General features: G+C 51.7%; 10 protein-coding genes across 10 annotated transcripts; 5 read left to right on the plus strand and 5 right to left on the minus strand.

The window, feature by feature from the left end:
• Window positions 1-34: 34 nt before the first annotated feature.
• On the plus strand, window positions 35-2,947 carry BDV17DRAFT_270306 (HET domain-containing protein). Its single transcript, XM_073758670.1, has one exon. The coding sequence runs from the start codon at window positions 137-139 to the stop codon at window positions 2,606-2,608; it is 2,472 nt and encodes an 823-aa protein (XP_073612869.1). The 5' UTR covers window positions 35-136; the 3' UTR covers window positions 2,609-2,947.
• A 279-nt stretch (window positions 2,948-3,226) lies between these two features.
• BDV17DRAFT_160365 (uncharacterized protein) lies at window positions 3,227-5,291 on the plus strand. Its single transcript, XM_073754657.1, has one exon. The coding sequence runs from the start codon at window positions 3,899-3,901 to the stop codon at window positions 5,231-5,233; it is 1,335 nt and encodes a 444-aa protein (XP_073612870.1). The 5' UTR covers window positions 3,227-3,898; the 3' UTR covers window positions 5,234-5,291.
• Window positions 5,292-5,350: 59 nt separating this feature from the next.
• Window positions 5,351-6,838, minus strand: BDV17DRAFT_293853 (uncharacterized protein; the record flags this gene model as incomplete). The annotated part of the gene is made up of 1 exon (XM_073762713.1): window positions 5,351-6,838. One exon carries the CDS (start codon window positions 6,836-6,838, stop codon window positions 5,351-5,353), a length of 1,488 nt encoding a protein of 495 aa, XP_073612871.1.
• A 3,669-nt stretch (window positions 6,839-10,507) lies between these two features.
• BDV17DRAFT_270312 (xylulokinase) lies at window positions 10,508-12,898 on the minus strand. The gene is made up of 2 exons (XM_073758671.1): window positions 11,858-12,898; window positions 10,508-11,806 (listed from the first exon to the last, which is right to left on the minus strand). Exons 1-2 carry the CDS (start codon window positions 12,386-12,388, stop codon window positions 10,574-10,576), a joined length of 1,764 nt encoding a protein of 587 aa, XP_073612872.1. The 5' UTR covers window positions 12,389-12,898; the 3' UTR covers window positions 10,508-10,573.
• Window positions 12,899-13,116: 218 nt separating this feature from the next.
• Window positions 13,117-15,307, minus strand: BDV17DRAFT_270313 (cation diffusion facilitator family transporter). The gene is made up of 2 exons (XM_073758672.1): window positions 14,095-15,307; window positions 13,117-14,038 (listed from the first exon to the last, which is right to left on the minus strand). Exons 1-2 carry the CDS (start codon window positions 14,933-14,935, stop codon window positions 13,389-13,391), a joined length of 1,491 nt encoding a protein of 496 aa, XP_073612873.1. The 5' UTR covers window positions 14,936-15,307; the 3' UTR covers window positions 13,117-13,388.
• An 864-nt stretch (window positions 15,308-16,171) lies between these two features.
• BDV17DRAFT_160433 (uncharacterized protein) lies at window positions 16,172-17,289 on the minus strand. Its single transcript, XM_073754659.1, has 6 exons — window positions 17,025-17,289; window positions 16,902-16,945; window positions 16,728-16,841; window positions 16,551-16,659; window positions 16,267-16,497; window positions 16,172-16,208 (listed from the first exon to the last, which is right to left on the minus strand). The coding sequence occupies exons 1-5, from the start codon at window positions 17,101-17,103 to the stop codon at window positions 16,295-16,297; spliced, it is 549 nt and encodes a 182-aa protein (XP_073612874.1). The 5' UTR covers window positions 17,104-17,289; the 3' UTR covers window positions 16,172-16,208; window positions 16,267-16,294.
• Window positions 17,290-18,235: 946 nt separating this feature from the next.
• Window positions 18,236-19,013, plus strand: BDV17DRAFT_293857 (succinate dehydrogenase cytochrome b560 subunit; the record flags this gene model as incomplete). The annotated part of the gene is made up of 3 exons (XM_073762714.1): window positions 18,236-18,275; window positions 18,334-18,424; window positions 18,578-19,013. 3 exons carry the CDS (start codon window positions 18,236-18,238, stop codon window positions 19,011-19,013), a joined length of 567 nt encoding a protein of 188 aa, XP_073612875.1.
• Window positions 19,014-21,093: 2,080 nt separating this feature from the next.
• BDV17DRAFT_160499 (uncharacterized protein) lies at window positions 21,094-21,630 on the plus strand. Its single transcript, XM_073754660.1, has 2 exons — window positions 21,094-21,211; window positions 21,260-21,630. The coding sequence occupies exons 1-2, from the start codon at window positions 21,186-21,188 to the stop codon at window positions 21,507-21,509; spliced, it is 276 nt and encodes a 91-aa protein (XP_073612876.1). The 5' UTR covers window positions 21,094-21,185; the 3' UTR covers window positions 21,510-21,630.
• Window positions 21,631-22,218: 588 nt separating this feature from the next.
• On the plus strand, window positions 22,219-23,534 carry BDV17DRAFT_270346 (mitochondrial 54S ribosomal protein mL57). The gene is made up of 3 exons (XM_073758674.1): window positions 22,219-22,778; window positions 22,849-23,093; window positions 23,159-23,534. The coding sequence occupies exons 1-3, from the start codon at window positions 22,385-22,387 to the stop codon at window positions 23,312-23,314; spliced, it is 795 nt and encodes a 264-aa protein (XP_073612877.1). The 5' UTR covers window positions 22,219-22,384; the 3' UTR covers window positions 23,315-23,534.
• A 1,057-nt stretch (window positions 23,535-24,591) lies between these two features.
• Window positions 24,592-25,283, minus strand: BDV17DRAFT_270348 (uncharacterized protein). Its single transcript, XM_073758675.1, has one exon. The coding sequence runs from the start codon at window positions 25,232-25,234 to the stop codon at window positions 24,818-24,820; it is 417 nt and encodes a 138-aa protein (XP_073612878.1). The 5' UTR covers window positions 25,235-25,283; the 3' UTR covers window positions 24,592-24,817.
• Between the last annotated feature and the right edge of the window lie 159 nt (window positions 25,284-25,442).

Genomic DNA, 25,442 nt, shown 5'->3' on the forward strand with positions numbered 1-25,442 from the left:
TTTATCTCCAGAGATAAAAAGGACAGCTGAGCACTGACTACCTACTGGCTACCCCGCTGGGCTGGACCTCAATTGGAAGAACCTCAAACTCATTCTCACCCTCACCCTCACCCATCATCTCCTCTCAACCTCGGCCATGCCCCTCTCAATGGACAAAGAAAAGTGGAGCTGGTGGCAATACTCTCTAGAAAAAAACATCGACAACAGGAAAGAGGCACACCGCAGACTGGGGTTATCGGCAGTTAACCCAGACTTGTGCGCTACATGTCAGATCATCGACTTCAGATATCTCCTCTTTGGTGACGCCGTGACTGCAATGCGCCGGCATATAAACGAGGTTGTCTACCTTGGTACGCTGCAAGATATATGGCATCAAGCGCTAGACGGATGCCCCTTCTGCGCTGACATCGTGCTGCCTATTGCTCACGACATTTTGATGAAGATATTGCAACAGCCAACACAGGCTCCTAGGCGCGACCATATTCTGGTCTGTTTGGAAGTGGACGATCGCGTATTTCCCATGTACACGGCGCTCTCGCATCGCTCGAATGGGTTCAATGTGTGTATCAAGGTGTCAGATGGTGAAGAGAGACCGCATTGGACTTCCGCCCTAGGAATACCGGTGGAATGTAGTGACTATCAGGGCATAATGGATTCCAGCCTACCTGTCTGTGTTCTCGACCATGAGCTATCCGCGTATAGAAGTCTCAAGCCGCGAGTGGATCAGGAGTTGTGCAGGAGCTGGTTTGATGTTTGTTGTGGTCAGCATGAGGCGTGTCGAGGAAGAGAGACCAGCAAGGCATCCACGTCTGCTTCTTCCGACACAGCAAAGGGTTCCAACCCGTCCTTCAAACTGATCGACGTCAAAAAACGAGAGGTCGTGAAGATCGGGGATGGTAACGCGGACCGATACGCAACGCTAAGCTACGTCTGCGGGGCAGCATACACTCTCTGCATCCTCCAGGGGAGCGCAGCCTGGACACAAGATGAAAGGGGCATCTGGCGCCATCCGCTCCCAACCGAACTCCCGGACACAGTCGAAGATGCGCTCATAGTGACTGGCCGACTAGGTCTTCAGTACCTGTGGGTTGACTCGATCTGCATCGCACAGGATGACGAGGAGGAAAAGCACGCCCAAATCCTTGCCATGCACGCTATCTATTCACGGGCCGATATTTGTATTGTTGCTGCCTCGGGCAATGATTCCAGGCATGGGCTACCTGGAGTGAGGGAGTCGCGGAAACTGCGAGGAAGCGCGGCAGGAGTGCCCTTGCGAACCGGACGATCCGCACTCGTCGGGCCTGTCCGGTCAGCGCTACACGAGATTGTCAAGCAATACCGATGGATACGACGAGCATGGACTTTTCAGGAAATTATCCTGGCACAAAGGTGTTTGATCTTCACGGAAACCGAGGCGTTTTTCTTCTGCCGCCAAAAGACCTTCAAAGAGTCGCTCGTAGAAAACCACGATGGTTCAGAGCGTGAATACTGGTCAAACGATGCTTGGGAAATCACAGGGCTTGCTGAAATCACACCGAGCATAGCCCCGTTGAGGAGGGATGGCAGGTTTGTGCAAAAAGGTACTGACATGTATGGTGGAATGGTAAGAGAATATACCCAACGCGAACTGTCTCATCAGGAAGATGGACTCAATGCCTTCCGAGGAACGGAGAGTCTTATCGGCGAGATTTTGGGATGCGAAACCATTGCAGGTTGTCCAGTACGATTACTTGTCAACTGCCTGGCTTGGGAATTGCGGGATATCGCCTGTGCTAGAGATGAGTGGCCCTTGAGACGAATGTCGCGAGGTAAGAAGGACGACAAGAATGTCCACAACGACCAGCATCTGATCCCGCTCCTTCCGTCTTGGGCATGGGTAGCGTGGAAGGGCGCTTTCTCTGTCCGTCATCAATCAGTGAACATAGGCTCTGAACTGAAACTCCTTGACCCAGCTCGGTTCTCTCCGATTCCTGTTTCTGACGCTCCTTCACGGTACAAATTCGCGATTACAAATGGCATCGGGGGGCAACAGGAAGGGCTTCTCAAGGACGCCCTACCGGTTCTCGCCAGAGTAAGCCAGGGTTATTTCCGAACCACGGCTTCCTCAGATGACTCTCCTCTTCCTCCCTGGCTCTCTGAGATTGATGATCTCGCAACTGGCTTCGTGGACATTACAACCCTCGATGGCAAGGTAGTCGGGAACTGCGACGTGCGAGGCATGGTAGATCCGAAGCTAGTTTCGAACGGGCAAGAGGCTGTAATCTTACAGCTCGCCGTTCAGCCATCGGAAAGTGGAAGGTGCATCATGCTGTTAGCTCAACTGCACGATCTGCTAGATAATCAGCCAGCACTTGCGCAGCAATTGGTCGCAGAGGCCGCTGGCTCAAAAGCGGTTCTCCAGAGCTTTACTCAAGGACCCGTAGAGAGAAATCGCGGGCATAAGAAGGGAATCATGCCAGAAGAGTGCGCTGAGGAGTTGGTGGTCCCCGACTCAATACCATCATCCATTGTGGCTCCTTTAGTTGCTACTCGGCTTGGGGTGGGCCGCATCGACGGCGGTGCATGGAGAGAGAGCCGACCAGAGACTTGTCTTGTTTTCTTGGTATAGACCGAGCCATGGAACTGCAATCTTGCAAGCGTTGTCGAGTGAGATATGAAGCTCTATCTACCTAGCAGGAGAAAGCTTCAATCCTCAATCCATGAGCTAAAGTCGTAGTAGAGATGACGACATCTCTGCATGATAATGCAATAAAACAGGATAATTTCGGTAAGGAAGAGCAGGGTATGATTGAGGTAGTAGTAGAGTATGGTCTATTCAAGTTAGAAGCTCGTCAAAGGTCAGTTATTTATGAGTATGGCTACTCAGTTCACCAGATGATACTCTTTAAAGACGTATACCAGTTTATGAGACCTGTGGAGGTAGTAGTAAATTGTCGACTGTACGACCTGCCTATTTAGGATATCGGAAAGACGACATCCGATCACCGAGGTTTATGCTGAATTTTCCTGCTATTTCCACGGTTCAAAAGTTATGTCTCTATTATCTGTGTATTTAAACCACCGTTTGCAGCTAGATTGAGAAATTAGACCTTCATTCTTTCATATGATTAGTGGTTGATGTCGAGTAATTTACACCTAGGCTGACGCTCATATAAATAGAGAGCACGTGCCTCGGGTACTCTTCGGGAATGTGCGGGGGGTAGACATCCTCCACAACACCACCTCAGTTCTATCTTCTCTTCGTACTCCCAACTTCCCAGACTCCAGCTTCATTTGGGTTCATTCAATGTGATTCATTTCTGTCTTTTCGTCCGGTGTATCCATCCTGCGCGAAAGAACCGCCCCGCCCCACCAAGTCCAGGTGTTCGCTCTTCAGCCCGCCACGTCAACAATGCCGCTTTCGCTTGGAGTGAGAAGCTGAGCCGTGGACTCCTTGAGCCTCTTTAGTGTACACGGAAAAGGCCTCCTGGAACTGGGGGTTGCTGCCAGGAATATGTTCTGTCATCCATCAACGACCATGCAACACCGGACAACGACCTGGATGCGGTATCTTAGACAAGTCACTGCAGGCTTAAGCGAAGGAAAATAGCCAGCTGCATGCTAATGATAAACCATGGTCTTAAGTTGAGGGATGGGCTAAAGTCGTATATGCAAGCCCCTCAGTGGCCTAGTCGAGCTTGGATCTCACAAAGATCAAGATCGTCCGGCAGCGTCTCACACAGTCATAACGCGCAGTTCTGCTTTAACCGGATTGATCGATAGTCTCCATCTATATTTTGGCCCACGGTTTTATCCTTGAATTTCTTCGCCAAACTACCCGTATCTTCGTCATCGGTGCTCCCTGGCTCAGCCTTCCCCCGCCAACCGCCAAGCAACAGCCGCCGGACAAAACAAAAGAATGCACTACCCTTGGCAAACGCTATCTACATGGCAACCTTTCCGCCTCGATGCCCTAGGTCTCATAAGTCTCCTGGGAGCGGAAGACATCGACACCTGGGCCGGCCGACTAGTCGCGAGCCGTTGGGTCGAGTACATGCCGCTGTTGGCCATGTACGTGATCGCAGCCGACCGATTCCGGCGCAAGAGTCCCTTTTTCCGCCTCTATAATCTCTCCCGCGGGATCCATACGACTGATTGCGCAGCATGGTTCACGCGCTGGATGCAGTGTCAGAGGTTCCGGACGACGCGAAGCATCGTCTACTGGGAGATTGTGCGGAAGCCTCGAAGCCAATTGGCGGAACGCCTCAGCGCAGCTTGTGTAGCGGCCTGTGCATTAGGGTTCCTGTTGGTGATGGCTATCCTCTCGTCTGATTTCTACGGGGTTGTGAATGTTGTTGCGATGATTATTGCTATCGTTACGCGTGCTTATATCCTGTCTGCGAACCGCCGCGCTATAGACAGCGCCACTGCCAGCTTCACACCGGGAAGCGGAAACAGAGATGGAACTGAGAAAATTATCATAGTTACACCAGATTCAAAGGTTGTCACCATGTTCATCCCAACTTCAACCGTCATCCCCATCTTCGTGCGGAACCCGCGCCCCCGCTCAGCGGCGCTGTACAGAGCAGCCCGGTGGACCCAATGGCTTGCGTTCGGCGTGCATGTTGTCATCCTGGGAATGGCGTCGCTCGCTACGCAGATCTATACCGTTTCCTTGGTACTTGGGTCCTCGGTTCTGATGTGCATCGGGTTTGGGTGTGCGGATATGGCACCACCACGTGAGGTGAGGGTTCGCGATGGCGATACGAGGGTGTATACGTGTTGGATTGGGTCACATCTCAAGGCGACTGTCTTTGAGTGGCCCACGGGGCTAGAGTTTCGAAGGGTAGAGATGGGGCTGGGTACGGTTGGTGACGATGGCGGGGAATGGGCATTTTGGGATCCTGGTTGCGGCAGGCCAGATCGGCTATCTACGAAGCGAATGGACCTATATGCCTGGCTTGATCTCACGTCAGACGAAGAGACAAGCTTGGATAAGTGGGATCTTCTACCGCATCAGCGAGGGGAGAATTCTTCTTGGATGACTGAGTTCAAGGCCAAGCAGTCTCTGGTTAGGGAGCGGGGCTTGGATATGTGGACGTTCAAGCAGAGCGTCAGCCAAGCAATGGAACGAGCTGCGGGTGAGCCAAAGGCAAATGCAGATGGTGTCGAGCACCAGAGCAAGGTTCCTAAAGGAGACGGCGACGTCTTGCCTTTTCACTCTATTCGGAACGGGCCAGTGAAGTCGCCATGAGCGGACGCTTAGAAACTACCAATTGAGGTTACAGACCATGGTCAGTCTTTTGAATCTTCGTATGTCTTGGAGGATACGTATAGTATGAAACTTCAAGGTATCAGGGGTTATTCCCCTTCACTGACACTTGTCCAGACATACCATACCCTTGTCCTCACCCGAGTGACGCTCAGGGAGTAGGATGGCTACTTCACCGCGGGGAATATCAACCACATCCAGTACGTCAGGGTTCGCCAGAAACTGAGGCGAGCTCACGACAGGCAAAGCCAACTCCCGGATATCGCGTTCAATGACGGCCGTGTTCCTGGGGAAAGTCTCTCGCTCTTCTTGCGCAACTATCTGGACCCGCGCCAGGTATCGAAATACAGCACCCAAAGCCTTCTTCTGTTTATCTTTGGGCAGCGAGTGTGCCGACATAATTGCAGCATTGCACACTGCTGGGATATATGTCGCCTGGACTGCTGGATCCTCAACTGAGCCATCGGCGTTGAGGCCACGGACAAGGGCGCGCCTAGTCTCATCACCGAGGACGCCATAGAATGCATTCCAGACAAGCTCGGCTCTTTCTAAGCCACTCGCATTACAAATGCATAGCAAGCGCATCACAGCACGGTCTTCGGGGGTTGAAATGTCTAATTTCTGCCCCTTGTCACATTTTTTATGGAACGAAAATGCAACAATCATCTTCACGAGGTGAGCATCGTAGGCCTCTCTGCGACCTAGAAGACCTCGAAGATACGCAACCGAGACCTCATACACAATCTTATGAGATTGAAATATCGGTTCCGTCAGCTTCTTCGCGCAGGTATGATCCTCATGGCCTGCAGCCCCCGCAATATCAAGGATCTGCTCTAGAAACCGCAAGTCGAACGCAACCAGGTTGTCTCTCATGCAATCGAGCCCGACAAGACTAACCGGTACATTCTCGCCCTGCGCAAGCTGCCCGAAATTGAAGGAAGCACCCATCTTTATCCCCCGCTCCAAATGCGCACGGTGTTTATGCGGTAATTTCGCAAGACAAGGGACAAGGTGCGTTGCGCGCGTGAAAACCCGGTAAAGAAGCAAATCATGGTTCCCGCGCGCGTCCTCACTCTTCCCCGCCTCGCCCTGAAAATCCTCGGCTAGCGAGGCCGACTTGCCCAGGTCATTAATGACAATCGATACAACCAGCGTATAGAGGTTATCGGCCGAGTCAGAGCCAGTTCCAATAACCCTGCAGAAGAGGTCCCGAATCCAGCGGAAGGAATCGGCACTCAATCGAACCGCTGGGTCTGGATCTTGCCTCGCGACAAACTCGGCGTACTCATCGTTATGGGCCCAGCGGAGGGCCTCAAGACTAACAAGTGTCCGGTTTACTTCGTCATAGTCAGAGTTGAATAGAAGCTGTGACGGTGACGGGTATGGATATGGCGAAGATGAAGACGAGCTGGACTCGGAGCGTGCTTTAGCTTTGGCGGAATTTGGGACTGGAGGTGGGATTGAGTAGGCCGTCTTCAGTCTCTCTAGTTCTGAGGGAAACTCTGCTGCAATTATGCGTAGAATATCTTCTCTGTCAAGCGTGAAGAATGAGCCGGCGTTGATGGTTTCTCGTAGAGAGGGTGTCATTGTTTTAGGCGTTTCAGGAGCCGAAGTTGAAATTGCAGTGGGAGTTAAAGCTAGAGTTTGCACTTTGCTCATGTCCAATTCCACTTCAATCTCCAGCTTGGGGCATGACGTAGGAGAGAATCAGGCAGAAGATGGAAGGGTACAGTAGAAAGGAGAGGGGGAAACCGAGGCTGTGTTTCAGAGGCTGAGTGAGCTGAGCTGAGCCACTTCAACCATACATGGGATGAAGCCGTGGTGGACGCGTCAGACGTGGTAGTAATCATGGGAAATACAGAGGTTACATACAGGAAGAACAAGTGATGTTCTGCGTTCTTTTTATTTTCATCAAGTGATTATTATTCTAAATATGCACCCGTGATTTCCTACTATCGCCCTTTGGGACAAGAGCCTATGTATAGAGCCCTTGTAAGCCCCTGCTTATGTCTATTCTCTATTCGCTACTCAAAGCACGACTGATACTACTACACTTGATGTTCAGGACCATAGTATTAGTATTACCATCATAAAAGTCTGGATTTGAATGAATGGCAAGACTATAGTGTCCCAGGGTCCAAGCTAGCTACCTAGCTACTATCGATACCATCAATCATGTATCAACCAGAGAGCAAGCAAGCAAGACCAAGGCCATCTCACCATGGCCAGGCCAAACAACACAGCAGTAAATAACAGATCAGGTCAGATCAAACAAAAGCACGGCCTCACATAAGTCCTCAATCCCCAATCCTCAATTCTCAGTTCTCAAACCCTGAGTCAAGCTACTGAAGCAAAAACACACCCGCAACAAGTCCCACCGCCGACATAGCCAATGCGCTATCCACGGCCCTGACGATACCCGCTGCGCCCTCATGCGGGTCATCGCCGAAGAAGTCGTCTTCGTCTGCTGAGGCAGGCGAAGGAGACGGGGTAGGTGTTCTGGTTGTAGTATGAGTTGCGGTGTGGGTTTGCGGTTGAGATACGAGGGTGGAGGTTGAGACTGAGGTTGGAGTCCAGGTTTGAGTGTTGGTGCTGGAGGGGACAGACTGGGTCCCTGGAGGAACAGGGCCAATATGGTCGTGATCATCATCATCATCCCAGTCATCGTCCCTGTCATCATGATCGTCCCAACGGTCGTCGTCGTCGTCATCGTCTCGGATTCCATCGTCATCATCATCATCATCATCAAGATCATCATTGACGCCGTCGTCGTCACGGTCGTCGTCCCAGTCATCATGGTCATCCCAGTCATCATCACGATCGTCGGAGATCCCATCATTATCATCATCATCGTCATCATCATCATGAACCCCATCATCATCCCAGTCATCGTCGTCTTCGTGACCCGGAACAGGGGTGGGAGCCTGAGTCTGGTCTGGGACAGAAACCGGCTGAGTAGCCCCAGCCCAGGTTGAAGTCGTGGTGGTAGTAGTAGTAGTAACGACTCCAGGACCAGGATGGACGACGGCGTGATCATCGTCGTCCCAGTCGTCATCGTGGTCATGATCATCATCATGGTCGTCGTCCCAGTCATCATCATCCGTTGCAGCAGCTCTAACGCAGAAGGCACCTCCGCCCGCACAATCACTACGGCGGAGAGGGCTCCCCACAGCAGAGGGCTGAGCGACGCGGGCATTGACCGGGGCCGCGATAGTGACAAGGCCCAGGCCCAGACCAGCAAGGGCCACAAGGGGGGAAGTAAAGCGCATGGCTAGAAGCTAGAAGCTAGAAACGAGAGTCTTTGTTGGCGCCAAACGATTGAATAAGCGAGTGATGTTGTTTTGATTGACTCTGAGGATGGTTTGTCGTTGTCAAAGGGAAGTGGTGTTTTTGCTGGGGACGAGAGGTAAATTTATAGAGTGCGGTTGCTATGCTCTTCTCTTCCACATCGCACTCCATGCTGAACTCGCTTGCAGCTATGTCATGGAGGAGCTGGTGGACATTGCTGAAGCAGGCTCAGCCTCAATAAGTGCGGTTCGACTCGCCATGTTCTCCTGTCATGTCGAAGCAGAGGCACCATCACAAGGGCCCTTGACCATGAAGATCCATAAGGTCTAGCCTGACTGGACCAATGGGCATGTAGGACCCAGTTTCCCAGAACTATGAGAGTAAAGCCATCTCGCTCGGCATTGGACGCAACAAGCCATAGATCTTCTCTATTGACCCTCGTGTCATTATCCAGACCTCTTGAGGAGCAAAACAGTTTTTGTTTGCAGCCTCTGTGGCGTCCTAGGGTGTCCCTGAGATTGTAAGGGTCCCTTCACATCTTGCGGATACCCAAGCCGGGGTCCAGTTCCTCAAAGGCCATGGCTCGATTCGGCAGCAGAATGAGGTATGCCAATCACGATCAACACAAACTAGATCATGAGTTAAAAATAGAAAGTATAGGAAGCGTAGAGGTTGTAGCCCTAACTCGATAGGTTTCAGTTATACTTCTGCCTGGCCCGGGCCACATGTACACTACCACCACCACCGCTAGACCCTGCAGCTAACCTCAGAACTTAACTTTATGCCATGAGCGTCGGGTTCCACTGCCGTTCGGCGGCTTTCTAAGTTTGATCGCTAAATATAACTCTATTGGCAAAACATCATTGGCACAGGGGCGGAGCTGGACCCTGAAGTTGAGCTAATCCGAACAGTGCCTGCAGGGTCTGCACCACAACCCGCATGCATGACCTTGAAGCAACTCTGCTGCCTAGTGCTAGTTATCTTGAGAGCTTCATGACTGACTCGTACCCGAGAATGGGCGTCGACATACGGTGAACGGAGCTTCTTCTCAATCTTGTTCAATGTCAACAGGCAGAATGATTCTTCTTCTTTCCATCGAGACAGGAGATCATGCTGCGCTTTGAATGGTGTGGTGCCGTCAACATTTGGTAATGAAGTGCAAGCCCTGGAGATTCGTTCTGTGCTCTTGCTCACTGGTCAAGGAAGAATGACGCGAAGCAGTCGAACAACGGCGAAATGAGGGCTTCGACTCGACTACGCAAACAATCTTGGAGTCTGGGAAAGGACTGATATGTTAAAGATCATCCTTCTCTGCGCACCGTCATAGTACTTCATCATCGATGCACTCACCAATCCAAAAACCGTTCAGGTGTCATAGCTCAGCCATTGCCTTCCTCCCCAGCAGAAACTCCACCACTCAGTTTTCGATTGACAAATCCCGTAGTCAAGGACGACTATGCTCGGTTATGTCTGTTGTTAGTGCCCACACCGAGATCTCTGCTTCCCTTTAGCAGGAGGTCGAAAGCGCAAAGCCTTTTACGTCATGAGCCATGACCATCGTGCCGCGAATAGAAACTCATAGCTTCAACATTCTGTGAGGGAGTGTTCCGCCAGTCAATGATTTGCTTGTTGCAGTATCGAAGGTCGATTTTCATTTGTTCAACATCTGTCGCTTCGAGTCATGCGTCGCGTGGGATGATTCTTGCACTTGAGATCGGAGAAGCAGGGTCCTGGATGGAGATATAGTCACAATCGTAGAACGACTTAGTGAAAGAAGATAGCGGCTCCCAAAGGTAATGGGAGTGGTGCTGATAGTGATCTTGCTGGGATATTCGCATTGACGAATGACTGGATGTAAGATATGGATGTCAACGACGACCTATGGCCCCGAAGTCATGTAATGCAACTGCAAAAGGAAGGAACCGCGCTCGCCGGCACGGGCACTACGCGTTAAGGGCTGCGCAACCCAAAGCAAGAGAACCGAGTTAGATGAGTCTATCCTATTTGTACCCAAATATTCTAGCATTCGCCTCATCAAGCCTTCGTCTTCCACTCCTGCTCCAATACCTGATGCTCCATCTTCTCAAACCCCTCAACAGCAACCCCATACCTCTCAAATTCCTCCGGTTTATACCCATCAGCAATCTTCTCAATAAACTCCTCCTCATGCCAGCGCTTCCCAATGAGGTCTTCAAACGTCTGGTCCTTGCTCCGTTCTAGTGCCCAAACGGCCTTATACGCTGCGCCCAATGCACACGCGTTATCGCCGATCTCGAGCTTATAGACGCCCTCGGAGCCACCGAGAATCTCGCCCGCGATCTTGGCGATTGTTTTGTTCTTGGAGCCGCCGCCGACAAGGTAGACTCGGCGTGGTTGGGCGGGGATGTTTCCTCCCGGTGAGGAGGTTAGTCCGCGAGAGCGTAGACGCAGAGAGAGCAGTTGGGATTCGATGATTGCGCGGGCTTCATCGTGTGGTTTGAACCAGCCTTCGCCGTTTGGTGTCTCGGTGAGCGATTTGGATTTCGGGTCGTAGTTGAACCGCCACTGGCCGGCGCGGAGGTTAGGTACGATTTCGGGGCGCGGGAAGAAGAGGCCTAGTTTTATGGGGTCGGAGTCTGTCTTTTGGCCAAGAATGGGGGTTTCGTGTGCGACGGAGTCGAAGTGCACCCAAGGGTTTGAGGGGTTCTTGTCGCCCTTTGCGTCGTTGATTGCGTCGCGGATTTGCTCGCGCGCGAGGCCACCGTTCTTGTAGCAGAGCATGAACATGTACAGTCCGGGAGTTGTGGGGTGGTTGAAAAAGTGTGTGGCCGGGTCGGCTTTGTAGCTGGGGGTTGACATCAGGAATGTGGTCGAAGTGCCGAGCGAGACCATAGCATCGGAAGGACGGAGAGGCAGAGCCAGGATGGTGGCTGGGTTGTCACCGGTGGAAGGGATGACGGTGCAGTCTGAGCTGAAGCCGTAGCGGTCGACGTAGTACTTGTGGACTTTACCCAGATCTATGCCGCCGTCTTCAGGGACGTCGCCGAGCTTGCGCTTCAGGTCTTCAACGCCGTGCGGTCCAGCGCAGAGCTTGAGGAGCTCTTCATCGTAGGCGCCCTTGTGGATGTTCCAAAGGTTCATGCCGCAAACATCGGAGATATCAAAGGGCGCGATGTGGCCGAGGAAAAGCGAGGCGAGGAAGGACGAAACCAGCGAGATACGAGACGTCTTCTTGTATACGTCCGGGTACTTTCTCTGGAAGCGGAGGATCTGGGGGCCGGTGAATCGCTAAAGCGCTGTGAGCAACGCCTCTACACAGATCAACCAGGAAGAACTTACATGATGCGCCTTACTCCCCGTAACCTCCGCAAGCCGCTCCTGACTCCCAAGATACCCATCAAACTCATTACACTCGCCCTGTGTAGAACTATCCTGCCAATTGGGGCTATACGGATGCGAAAACGCCCCAGCCAACTGCTCCTCAAGGCCCCTCTTCGCATCCAGCCCCTTCAACAACGCCTCCGCTTTCTCACCCCAATAAACACTCCCATGCTGCTGCCCCGCCCCACTAATCCCCCTCACCCTACTAAAGTCCATCCCCTGCTTCTTGAGCCCATCGAGCACAGAGTCGAGAGCCTGCAGCCACAGCGCAACAGGGGCAAAGACCTCATGCTCGGCTTCGTTTGTCAGGACGCCCTTTTTGATGGGGAAGCCGTGCGAGTGCGCGTCGAAGTCGAAGATCGAGACATGCACGACTTTTAGGTCTGAGTTTACCACGAGCCCTTTTAGTTGTTGGGTGCTTAGGTCGAAGCCGACGTAGAGGGGCCCCATGCCAGAGTCGCCGGCGGTGCGGGTGCCGCTGGTGGACATTGTGCTGTTGAGGTTGCGGTGTGGAGGAGGGGTAGATAGGAGGGGAGCTTTAAGCTCCGGGGTAAGCAATGTAGAAAATTTGAGTGGGCGAGCGGACGCAGATAGTATCAGGTAACAAAAGAGCGCTTTCAGCAAGCTTGACAGTATGAGCAAGCGTAATCAATTCAAGTTCACGATGATGGAAGTAGTGTTGAAGGTAAGTTAAGGTGGGATGGACGTCAGCTCTTAACAAGCCCGGAGCACAGTGCACAGTTTTTTTCTGGAGAAGTGATCCAGCGCGCCAAATTGGAATGATCCTCGTGGTCCAGAAGAAATTGAGGAAGAGCAATTAGCCAATATGGCATGGGATCGGCTTGTGGCTTCCCCATATGGCAGAGGGGCCAGAGCTCCGCGGGGGATGCTCTGATGTCACATAGTCACCCGCACTCCGGAGTCCCTTTTGAGGTAACACACACGTAACCGCCACCATGGTTGTTGTTATCCAGGAGAGTTGATAGGGTGACAATCAATAATAGAAAGCAGAAGTATAATCTTGCTATCTTTCGCAATCATAGAATATAAACCTGAAAAGAAAATAATAGAAAGCTACGGCTATTACCGGTTAATTTGGATCACCTGGCAAGCTCAGAGTCTGGATGCATCCACCGCCAATTCAACCGACTGACCCCGGTCCCACCTGCTCGGTTAGGAAAGCACTAGCCGGCCACCACTGTCTTCTAGAACCATAGGTCAAATTGAATAGATAAGATTGTACATGTCTGTGCTGTCGTCCTACCTAGTCTATAAACACAAAAGGGCCCTCGTGTCGAGGTTTGTACCCTGCAAACGCCATTCTTCTCTTCCAAGATAGGTAGTCTTTGCCCTTGAACAGTCAAGGGTCCTTCCGATCCTGCCAGCTGTCTTCCAGCACTGGCTTTCTGCAAGACTCTCCGGGTATCAACCAAAATGCAGCCGTACATCCACGAAATAGAAACCAGAAATCCGTTTTGTATCCAGTCAATTAACGCCTTTTCCGGGTGCCGTCCTCCTTCGCGTGCCCGTTCTCATGTTTGTGCTTGTGCTCGTGGTGGGCATCTTCCTCAACTCCATCCTCAGGCTCTGGGTTAGCTTGACTGCTAACATCCGGGGCAATGAACTCCTCGGAGAAGTCCAAGTTCTCCTGCTCGAGGGGGATGAACCGGATCTTGACCCGCTTCACTCCGCGAAGGCTAGATCCGATAGTCGTGCGTACTCTTTCTTCGATCTCACGAGAGCGCTGCACGGTCCAGACTCCTGGGACTGCTAACTCCACATCCATGAGGTAGTTCTGGCCCGATTTCATTCCCTGCACGTCCCGGACCTTCACTTGACTGCCGTCGGTGACGGTGCTGAGGGCCTTGGCCGCGGCCTTTTGTACGGCAGTCCTGATTTCGTCGTCCACGGTGGTATCTGCTAGTTCAAGCAGCGAGGTGCGGGTGTTTCCCCATCCGGCCTTGATGACCATCAGCGAAATGAGCAGTCCGCCCACGGGATCCAGCCAGGAGGCGTCTTGGAAGAGGTAGGTTCCACCAATTGTGAACAGCGCGACGATACTTGTGAGGGAGTCGACTCGGTGGTGGATTGCGTTCGAAGCGAGGACGGACGATTTGCGCTCAACTGCTACCTTCATTGCTGTTTCGTGACCCTCGTCAGTATAACGTTCAAGATGAGAAAACACGAAGACTCACTAGCATGGTAAAGCCACTCCTTCACAATAATGGAGCCTGCCGCAAGCCAGGCAGCATGGATGCTCGGTCCAAGAATGTCCGCTCCATGGCTGTGAGAGTGGCCGTGACCCAGGTCCAAGTGAGAGATCGCCTCCGCAGCCTCAGGGAAGAACTGATCCAGCAAGACCTGTCCAGAATTCAAGCCCATAAATACGCCACCGCACAGTAAAAGTCCGCTCACGCCCAGCGCTCCAATGCTCTCGATCTTTCCGTAGCCGTTCGGGAACCGTTCGCTCGGGGGCTTGAGCGACCACGCAACAGTGCCGAGGGTGAGAAAGTCGGAAACAAGATCCGTGAGCGCATGATACGCATCTGCAATGAGAGCCTGCGAATGGAAGACATAACCACCGACAAACTTCCCAATGGCCATTGCGAGGTTCGCTACCAGCCCCAGGCGCGTGATCCGCACGCCGGCGTCGTGTGTGTTCGTCGAGGTCAGGTAAGTGTTTCCATGGTGGTGCTGATGGTGGCCATGGCCACCGTGTTCTCTCGTTTGCGTTGCCATGAACGGAAGTGTGGTGCCGGGGGTTGCGGAGGGAGAGGTTGAGGTGGTTAATAGGGATAACGGCGGAAGGAGGCGGACGCGGACATCGGAAGATAAAGGAGGGGAAGTTGAGCCTTTTGAACGAAAGCGCGACGGGGCGGAAGTGCGCAGGACTCGGAATTGGGAGGTCTGTGAACGCGCAAGTGAGGGACGAGGCAACCGGGGTCTAACGCTCAAGATGGAACGACGGAGCAGGGCTGAAGCTGGTGCTGGTGATGGTGGATGGGCCCTGCACCACAGGGGCTGCGTCAGCGGCATTGCACCCCCCGAGTCGTAGGCTCAACCACCACGCCGACTATCAGTAGCTCAGCTACCCTAGGCTCCTAGCGGAGGGAGATTGTCAAAGGCCAGATGGTCAGTATTGAGCAAACTAAAAATTGCACGGACTCGGATTCGTCAATAATTCACAGTAGTGTTCCCTTGACCCATCGCAGTCTTGAGTCCCGGGGTACCTTGCGAGAGGTAAGTTGCAGGAGTGAGGGGAAGAGAGGGTCGCTGGTGGGAAAGGCAGGGCAAGTGGATGTGAATTGAAATCAGATGAAGATTACTGGTTGTCATCTACAGTCCGTAGTTAGGTAGTTGTACGTCTATGAGATCCTGCAACTGTGTAATCCGGCTGCGACGACCCGGCATGCGCTGACTGCTCTGGTCGGTTCGGGTGGGCTTCCAAGCACTCCCGATCGGCTCCGTCTGACACTGTCGCTTATCTGATCTTGATCTTATTTTGCTGCTATTCAGACATCCATAGCTTAGCATTTGCTTTGCTTCTTACTGCAACTTCTCTATCCATTCAAAAGCCAGAGATTGCTAATTTCGTACATTGGCACGCGGCCCCTGACGACGCCAATCCGACCTGAGACTTGATGACGTATTGCCACTGCTCTTAATTCCGACCCGGAAGTAGCTGTAACTACTACTCCGTATGCTAGTAGTAGTAGATACGCACAACGCTTCGAAAGCAACAATCAATTACTTTATACTGTTTCATATCGAAGTATCAATACTGATGCGAGATTGAAAATCACGGCATCCATTGCCGTGCGGATTGAGCTGCACGCAATACGTGCGTAGGTTTCCCATTCTCTTCAAGGTCCATCAGACGCTGCTGACAGACAAACACCGTCAATTTGCGCTGCATCTCGCGGAATATTTCAATAGCCTGTCATAAGTAAGATTTGGACCTCTGGCCTTGACTCGTCACGATCTCGGACACACCTGAGTGGGCTTCTCCACGCCCGCACCACCATCTGCTTGGCTGAATGCTGCCCGGTATCCAGCTTCATCATTCGAGTAGGCCACCCTCTCTGCTCTCATATGATAAAGGATTCGGTGCGTGGGATGCGGCAGAGCCCGGCGCTGAAAGCTGCTGTAGTAGTCCAGGCGGGACCGTGATGTGTGAACCCCAGCAGGAGAGAATCTTTCTTCGATAGAGGTCAAGCTGGCGGCGAGAACTCGTGTTCTAGCGTGTGTTTCCTCATAGTATCTCCGGATCTCAACACAGAGAGACTGCAGTTTTTGCGGGTCCACGAACCTACGTGCCTTGTTTAACGTCTCATTTAAGCTTAATTGTGGTGGATACCAGTACCTACCCAGGCTCAAAATGGGCCTTCAGCTGATTCACGTATGGCGCAATATACGTACATCCAACTTCGACTGCGAGAACTGCCTGCTCAAACGTGAACACCGTGGTGGCACCAGGGCCCGAACTCCCGCGATTTTGAGAGTCCGACATGCCATCAGACCTTCCCACGTACTAGGTACTTTGTTACAGATCCTGGTAGCATCTATCGGGAGCAAAATGTCGAAAATCTGAACAATACCTATTATGGTCAGATCTTGTATCTCGCCCACTTCTACCACGTGGGCAACTGACTGGAGCCGTTTGCGATCGTTTTCTGAGTGTCATATGCATGGTCAAGGTTTGTCTGAATATGAATGTGTCCGTCAATACGAGGGACGACCATCGTTGCTAATTTGACTATCTGTGCACTTAATGTCAGCATTGGACCTAATTCCGTTGGTTTCCCCCTTTCACTGATTGCGTACAGACCGTAATCTCTATGTATAGCTCATCGCCCACGTTCGGAAAGCGAGGAGAAAGTTCATTTGCGTCTGAATAAGGTCCCTTGATCAAGTTTCCATTCTCCGGTTTGGATAACTCGGCCTATGCAATGGCCTTTTACATCAGTTAGGTTCTCAATTCTTCGCGGCATATTCCACGTACTTGGTTGGAAGTACAGTCTTGAATCGGCCCGAATATTTTGACAACTGAGTGAGAAGTCATTTCCCATTTTTTCTGGTGTTGAATCCAGGAAAGGTGAAGGAACAAGGAAATGGAATGAAAGACCTTGTTCGTCCAATGTGTCGCAGTCCACGATTGTCCTCTCACGGAGGATGTCGAGTCCAGTCCGGCTTTCCACTTGCATGTTGATGATTCTAGAGTCGCTACGAATGGATCATGGAGTATTTGATGAGGGAAACTGATGGTACCCAGAAAGTTTTTTTGAGAGGGGAAGGAGGGAAGGAGGGGTACCCAGCAGTTTCGTAGGTAAGAGCATGGATGAGAGCGTTTAACTATCACCTTTCATTCGCTCAAAGTCAGCTTATACAAGCGCAGAAGGGCACCTGGGCAGTATTGGCATTCATAGTCGCTCTCAACCAATTCAGCTGCATTAGACGTTGGAACAAAAGCCCACCATCTTCACGCTTCTCAATGAAGTATAAAACAAGAAGACTTGTCAGAACCCCCAAGATATATATATATGGAGTGATAAGCTCGGACTCAGAGAAGCAATGTGCTCCAGATCAGTGCAGTACCGATCGACGAATGGTCAGGGAGCAATGTTTTATTGGGAGCTCCAAGTCAGGCTTAGGGAGTATTCAGCTTTGAATTGGCACATGCCTTTCGCCTCGATGACATTTGCAGGCCGCGAGGTTCGCATGATTTTATTGTCTATCAGACCAAAGCCAGACTCGAAACGACAGCCATCCCCACGCAAAATGGCGTAGGAAACTACAGTTGAGATTCTGCTACTCGAGGAAGCAACATGAAACGCTTGTGTGAGCCTAAATCTACAAGTGATATGTAACCCTGATATGAAACCCTTCCCTCTCATGGAAAGAAAGAAATGGGCGATTAACGACGGGAGTTTCCTCTCAGGAACTCATTGACCTCTGCGATCACGACAGAATGCCGAACCAGTGAGGCCTCGCCGGTCACGTCAACATCATTCCGGATGGTAGGCAACGTGGGCTGAGTCCCTTGGAAGAAGAGAAGAAACAGAAAGGGAAGAGCCGCAAGAAAAGACGCAGGCTTGAGTTCGATCACGTGAAATATGGAAGAAAGATCTTCCAGCTGGTAATACAGCAGCTGCGATTGGCTCGATTCTGCACCTAGCGGAGTCCCGTGACTGGAACTAAGCCCGAGGTTGTCCGTCCCGTGATTCCGAAGTGTTGCGGGAGTCGGGAATTCAAGGCCAGTTCTTCTCGACGACGACGTTGAACCTCGTGCTTGGATCTCAGCTTGCTCGTCGCTGCTTCGGTTTTAACAGAACAATCATGATCTCCCAGACTGTTGCTCAGCAGTCGCTGCGACGGCGTACGTCTCGTTCTCACTTGCACGAAATCGGCAACTGGCTTTCGCTAACTTCTCCCAGTCGCCGTCCAGCAGCCCTACGCCATGCGGTGGTCTCTCAGGCACGCTGCTTCCCCAGCCGCTATTGCCATGGGCCGCAACATTCAGACAAGGTGAGCGGACCACTTGCGACTTTACAATTGGATTTCTCCCGCGGATGCGCGTTACGATGAATACTCGATTTCTACGCCATGTGCATAATCATAGGAAGCCGAGAGACAGAATAGCAGCATGTTGAATGGCCGCTTGCTAACAGTCGCATTCAGATACAACGTTACCAACACGAAGACCTCCGATCCCACCAAAATCCTCGCTGAGCAGCGTCTCCGACGTCCCGTCGCACCCCACATCTCCATCTACCGACCCCAGATCACTTGGTACATGAGTGGTCTTCACCGTATCACTGGACTCCTCCTGTCCGGCCCTCTGTACCTCTTCGCTACTGCCTACCTCGCCGCTCCTCTGTTCGGCTGGCACCTCGACTCCGCCTCGCTGGCTACTGCTTTCGCCGGTCTTGGCGCCGCCGCTCAGATCGGCATCAAGAGCTTCTTCGCCTTCCCCTTCACCTACCACTCTTTCAACGGTCTTCGACACCTGACATGGGATACCGGCCGCGCCATCACCAACAAGCTAGTTATCCAGACCGGCTGGACTGTGGTTGGCTTGAGCGTTGCTAGCGCTCTGGCCCTTGCTCTTCTGTAAATTTTGTGTCATACTTATAAGTTTTTGTCTTTCCAAAATTCTTCCTGCGATATATCTTACACAGGTCCGTAGAGGGCTGCTGCTGAATGTATTTCCTTGTGTCTCTTTCCAATCCTTACAAGCTCATTCAGGGATGTAGGATATCTTATGAGCCAGCCACAGTACATTGAAACTCGATATGCAATGCGGATTAGAGTGGCTTGGAGTTAAGTTATCGAGAAATATAGGTGGGAGTTTGGCCTCTGATCATGTGTTCCAAGCGCACAAACGAGCTAGTCTGAATACATTCGATTACTATGGTCGTTCCTTCTCTATCTTGCATCCATGCTTGCTCCTTCCAACACTCTAAACATCATCCCGCGCAGTCTATCGTTTGCTCTGAATCATCGTAGTCCCTCGCATTTACCATCTCCATCGAGTTGTACAGTCGGTTTCGCTCATATTATGGTTGTTATAAGGCGGCCGTTAATCGCTCGGATTGTCTGCCCAGTACAACTCATCAGCTCATGACTCGACGATCATCCCGTCTCCGGCGATCTCACCTATGATCGTATCTACCTGCAATGAAACTCAAGAAAAGCCAACCGATATGAACTCCAATCAAGCCGGGCTGGGAGGAGGATTGGGAGGACAAGGCCGAGGTGATGGAGGATCTTGTACGGAAAATTCGCGCGTCGTGATTTCATCTCCTTCAGAACGGTGCGCTCTTCGAATGCTTTTTAAGCCGGCGCTGGCGCTGACGCTGACGCTGTTGCTGTTCAAGATGTGAAAGGACGCTGAGCTTGGTCCCAATGCCATGGTGTGGAAGAGGATGCGCTTCTCGGTGATCTTTGAAAAAGGGTATTGATACGAGGATATACAAGGTATGTTCTTTCTGCCTAACACGACGGTAGTGGCCTTGAGGATGAGAGCAGGAGTTGTGTGATGACTTGAGAAGTGATCACTTTGTCTCTGGCTAACTCGCTATTTAAAATCCTAGGCTTGCAGTCTAGCTACGATCCAAAAATTGTTTCCCTTGAACAAGTCGTACACCGCCAGAACGACAGCATCCGATCAACGGGAAGAGACTGCGTGGATATTACTGTTTCTCAGTCGATCTTAATGGATGGCATCAGATTCGAAGCCGTCTTCTCCGCTGCTGCAAGGGCCCGACGGAAGGCTAGTTGTATAGCATGTCAGACACGGTGCTGGTTACCGGGCGGGCCCGTCTACACACAACAAAGTTATTTTTTGAGCCGTATCAGGTTGCGAATGCTTTGCCCCCGGGGTTTTAGCGCCTTAAGGTGTGGTCGATCGTACGTTTTCATGCGGAAGCGTGGTAGCTCAGACCCGCAGACGCCTGCTCGATGCTCGATGCCACCACGCGCCTAAAACCTTCGCGGCTCGCTGCATGAATTACTCCTTGAAGAATTACATGATTTGTTGGCACCTGGATCTCGAGCTGTCGACGGGCCAACGAGAGCTGCTCAATTTGAACGTTGTGAATTGCTCGGACATCCCAGGCTTTGCTGATATCCACTGAAGCCTTCTCTTGCCCTATAGCTTCAAAGCCTGAGCTCGTTGCTCTCCGGAATCATCGGGCCGTCTCTCACGCGGCAGTCTGAAACATCTGCCAGTGAAGCCGCCGACTCATCTGTATGGCCTTCTCTGACGTCCGATTTGCTTGGGAGCCAACTGCACGGACCCTAGTGCTGGGGAGAGGGCCGTCAACCAAGATAATCCTTGAGCTGCTAGACGACCCACTGACATACTGGGGTTATAGCTCTTGCAGCTCCAACTCCCTTGTCGCCTTCTCATCTCGACTGCCTCGAGCATCAAGGCTTGCTTTTTTTACCCGTCAACCGACATTACTCCGGAGGACTAATGCCCTTATTGGGTCTTCAAATGGCCGACCCGCCGTGAGAGGAAGAGCTCTTCTGCAGCTTCGAGAAGACAAAAAACAGAGCTTCTGCGCAACACACTCTGCCTCAGCTAAAGACGGTGTCTAATGCAGGCAACACGAGCACGTGGATGGTTTCATGATCGTGCCATACCGCTTTCTGAGAGTCACACAGCGGACATAGTAGAGACAAATTTTGGATGACCCTCTTTGCCGGTGAATGAGGACACGATGCTACTATAGTTTGTTGGCAAGAATTCCGTCAAGGCTCTCACAGCTCCTTTGCCTCCTGAATGCTCGTCCTTTGGCTTTTCCCGGCGTGAGCTGCCGTCAACCGCCTAAGTGAGCGAGAACTGACTGGTAACAGATGCTGCGATGGCTTTGCCATTTCCTCAAACAAGTCGTCTATCTCCAGTTCTGGCCTACTTCTATCCTTGCAGTCAATGCGAGGCGGTTGGGAACCTGCTTTCATTTCAGCAAGGCTACATAGCCCGACGTCTAGAACGGACTTGAATAGTTGGCTCTGGTCCTGCAGCTCAAAGTCGACCGATGAGGCGACATCTTCTTCACCAAATGGAGCAAAATGTTTTTCAATATCCTCGCTTCACGTTGGTTAACCCAATCGTCTGTGGGAGCGCCTCATGAGTAACCAGCCCACGGCAACAATTCCCCGTCGGCTGTGAATTTTGTCCAGTGTAGCGGTATTCTAGAAGCGTACATTCCGCTTACTCTCGGGTCCGAATGTCACCTGGTATCATACATACGAAGATGCAAGCACGCAGACCGGCGGCAAGCGGTCTGCTCTTCGTCAACGGAGTCAAGTGGACATATCCCGGACAAATCCAGATACTGCAGGGGGTCAAATGTACAGTACCTCCAGCACTGCGACGAAAAGTACTCTCAATTTCGTGGCGAGCGAGCTTCTGCCGCACATATGTCTGAAGGCGTTGGCTGTGTGTGTTTGCGTGGCCTCATTGGGCTTTACGCGTTTCTCGTGGCGCCTGTAGTGACACACTGACAAGGATCGCTGACCTAGACCTCTCTTCCCAGACCAATACACCAGTTCCCAGATTGCGGTGTGGGATATCGCGGGACCTCTCTCTTTGGCCAGTTGATGTAGCATGTACAGAGTACCCTCGGAGAGGTATCATGGCAAGAGCCAGTCTCCCGCCTTCATGATTTTAAGGCGAGGAATCAGCCAGCCATAGCAGAAGCAATGTGAGCTCAGACAGCCTTTGAAATTCACTCAGTGAGACAGAGCTTTACCAATTGATCCTTTACCTTTTGAATGTAGCACAAGTCCAAGGTACCTGCAATTCGGTGTGGTGGTGGTGGAAGCCGATGTAGACAGTACCTGAGACGGCTAAGCCCAATCGGGACTAGTGCCGAGTCTCCGAATTCTTTCCAGTTTCCAGACATCCAACACCGCCGGCCATTCTGAAAAAGACCCGGACAGTCAATTGCGACCGCTTCACTCACCACTCCCTTCCCCATGGCCTCATTGCTCCCCATACGCGCGGCCAGGACCGTCTCCTGCTCCGCGTGCCGCTCCCTCGCCTCGCCCGCCGCGTCACAACTCGCCGTTCCTCTCTTTCGCCGTAACTTCTCAACGCCCGCGGAGGAGCCGCCAGTCGACTACACAGACAAGCCGCGATGGTCGTACACGCCTCCTCGCGCAAAGGCCCCCTTTTCGATCAACGCCCTTGAATCCAAAAGGCCCGATTACCCCGTCAACAACGATCCCAAGCTCCTTGACCAGTTCTACATCCGCTTCTTCGGCGAGGGCGGCGACAAGATTCTCTCCGATGAGACCAAGTGGCTCGCAGTGACGCATAAGAGTTTCGACCAGGGGCGGAGAGGGTTCAATGACCGTTTGGCTTTCCTGGGTATGTACGCCTCTTCTTTTGCTTGTGAGATGCGTGAAGTCCGTGTGCTGATCTGACTTGTTCTCTCCAGGAAAACGTATCGTCCAGCTACAGGCCTCCCTCGCTCTCGCGCAGAGTCCCCCTAACTCAACCATGAACACATCCGACCCTGATCAGCCTGATCGCTACAAGCGCGAGCCCTTCGCCCACCCAGCCCTGGAGGGCCTCGACAACCTATCCGACAACACAAAGAAGTACATGACGGACAAGTCAAAGCTCGCTGAGCTGGCGGTGCAATATGAGCTGGTGAAAGTTATCAGATGGTGCCCTCGGAAGGTGAGTAGCCCTAGGACACGGACAAAACATAACCCTATGTTTCTTGGCCATAGTAACATCCCTAGCCCGACAACCTCGCAGGATCCGGAATCGACCTCGTCCTCGCGCACACGCTCTACGCACTCGTCGGCGCCATCGCTCTCGAAAAGGGCGGAGTGTCCGCTAACAAGGTCGCTCGGGAGCGGATACTGGCTCCTCTGGGGTTCAACGTGACGGTATAATCGATATGATAATAGTCTGGGGATTTGTTTGAGTGTTGTGTTGCGTTGAGTGTTCGAGTCGAGTGAAAATAGCCGCAGGAGCATTTTCAGGGCGTTCTTCTCTTCTGTTCTTGGATATTTTCTCTATGTTGGAAGGACAGGACGGGGAGTGATATACTACCTTTTCACGCTGTATTTTTACTATACTACTATCTACGAAGCCAGCTTCACTTGTGTTTATATGACGGCAATACCACTTTACTTTACTGAACTTGAACTTCTTAATCCAAATCAACAAATCAATTCATCAAATTCATCAAATTCTAGAGAAAAAAAGGAATGTCCGACCCCTCTGACACCGCCCGCGCAACAGCAAAATGCGCGGCCAGCTCTTATGGGACCCTCCAACTGAAACCAGTAGATTCTAATCTACGCACCGCTTTATCGCAAGGCAGCAATTGAGCCGGCCCCAGACCAGCAGAATGCTGGACTGAAGTCGGAAATCACATGAGTTAAATTGTGGTTTGTGCCGCCTTGAACTGTCTATGGGTGCTTGGTGAAGAAGGAAAAGAAGTGGAAGGAGAAATTTTTGGGGGTTTTATGGATGGGAGTTGAGAGACGCTAGGAAGGTTTGGGTTAGTGCGGCGTGTTGCAGTGGGCTTGGCATTTGGTGATTGGCGATTGGAGTATAAGGCACGTGATGTGATAGGGTTCGAGATATTGGGGTTTGAGAATAGAAAGATGCTATTGATGATTGTGAGATCGGAGTATTGAAGTGCTTGAAGAGCACTCGGGGAAATTGTCTGGTTTGTCTGTGTCTGTGTTCAGATTCGTGGAAGCTCTGAGGCTTGGACGAATTTGATATGTAAGATATGCTTCTACATGCACCGTAGAGCTGCTGTTCAGACTTGCATTAGGCTAGATCTATCTATAATCAATGAATCTCTATCTTCGTTAGCATTTTGGACCGTTTGTTTAGTCGTTTCCATCCCGGCTTTGCTTCGGATTACTCCAGTCCTATCAAAGGTAGGTCTGTTACCAGGATTACGAGTGGACCAGGAGCTATCAATAATATGAATGCTCAAGATTGAGACAAAAATGAGGACGAGAACCTAAAGGGGGCAGTGTAATTCTCGTAAGATACGGAGGGGACTTGAGAAAAGAGCCATACTGTCAAGAAAATTTTGGAACTAGATTAGCATAGAAAGATCCTTATTATACAGCCCCTGGCCTGCATATAGTAAAGTCAAACCGAGCTGATTAGCCGTGCTAATGACCATGTCCATACAAAGTGACTAAAGATCCCTGTGGGTCTTTACTATATGCAGACCAGGGGCTGTATACAAGGCTCACAGCTCGGACTGCCGCATATTAAGATGAATAAAATACATGGTGCAGCATTGAATCTGGCCCCTGGGCTCAAAATCAGGATATGTGTCCTGCAATGTTTATTTTTAGCCGGCCAAAGGCAATGTACAACTGTACAAGGTAGCTGGGTCTTACTCTGCTTGTCGAGCTCAAGATTCAACTGACATCCAGTCTGACCAGAGATACTCGACAGGCGTCCGTACCCCTCTTAGGTGACTCCTGAATTTCCTCGTATACGTCATCCATCAATATACAACACCCAGTCTGGACTATCAATATACCAATACACGTCACAAAGATACTTGTCCTCACAGGCCATGGCATATGTAAAATTCCAAATCTGGTCCAAGTCGAGCCCATGCAACCATCATAAAACGGCCCCTCATCGTAGCCCTCGGCCGTCGGATCGTGCTCCATGTCCAGGATATTGACGTAGCCAAACACATAATTGTCCGTCCCTCCACCAACAAAAGGCTCCCCAGCTCGCAGGATTGACCGGAGACATTCCTCATCGATCATCAAGCAGCATTCGAAGCGCAAAGTAGTGTAGCCCTCGATATCGTGGTCCCTCATCCACTTCCGATGGCGCTTGATGACGGTCTCGGCGCTGGCTCCGTCGTGGGATGTCTTGTCATCGACTACAACGTTCCGGAAACCCTCGCTCACTAGTCGCCCTGCTGGTGTGCCCCGCCCCGGAAGACAAGCGTCGAAATGGCGATTCAGCTTGGCTAGCCCTACAGCCCATTGTTCCTCTGAGGCGTAAGTGGCTCGATATATAAAC

This window comes from Aspergillus undulatus (assembly GCF_047715775.1).
Source record: "Aspergillus undulatus strain CBS 261.88 unplaced genomic scaffold BDV17scaffold_46, whole genome shotgun sequence".
Lineage (NCBI taxonomy): Eukaryota > Fungi > Ascomycota > Eurotiomycetes > Eurotiales > Aspergillaceae > Aspergillus > Aspergillus undulatus.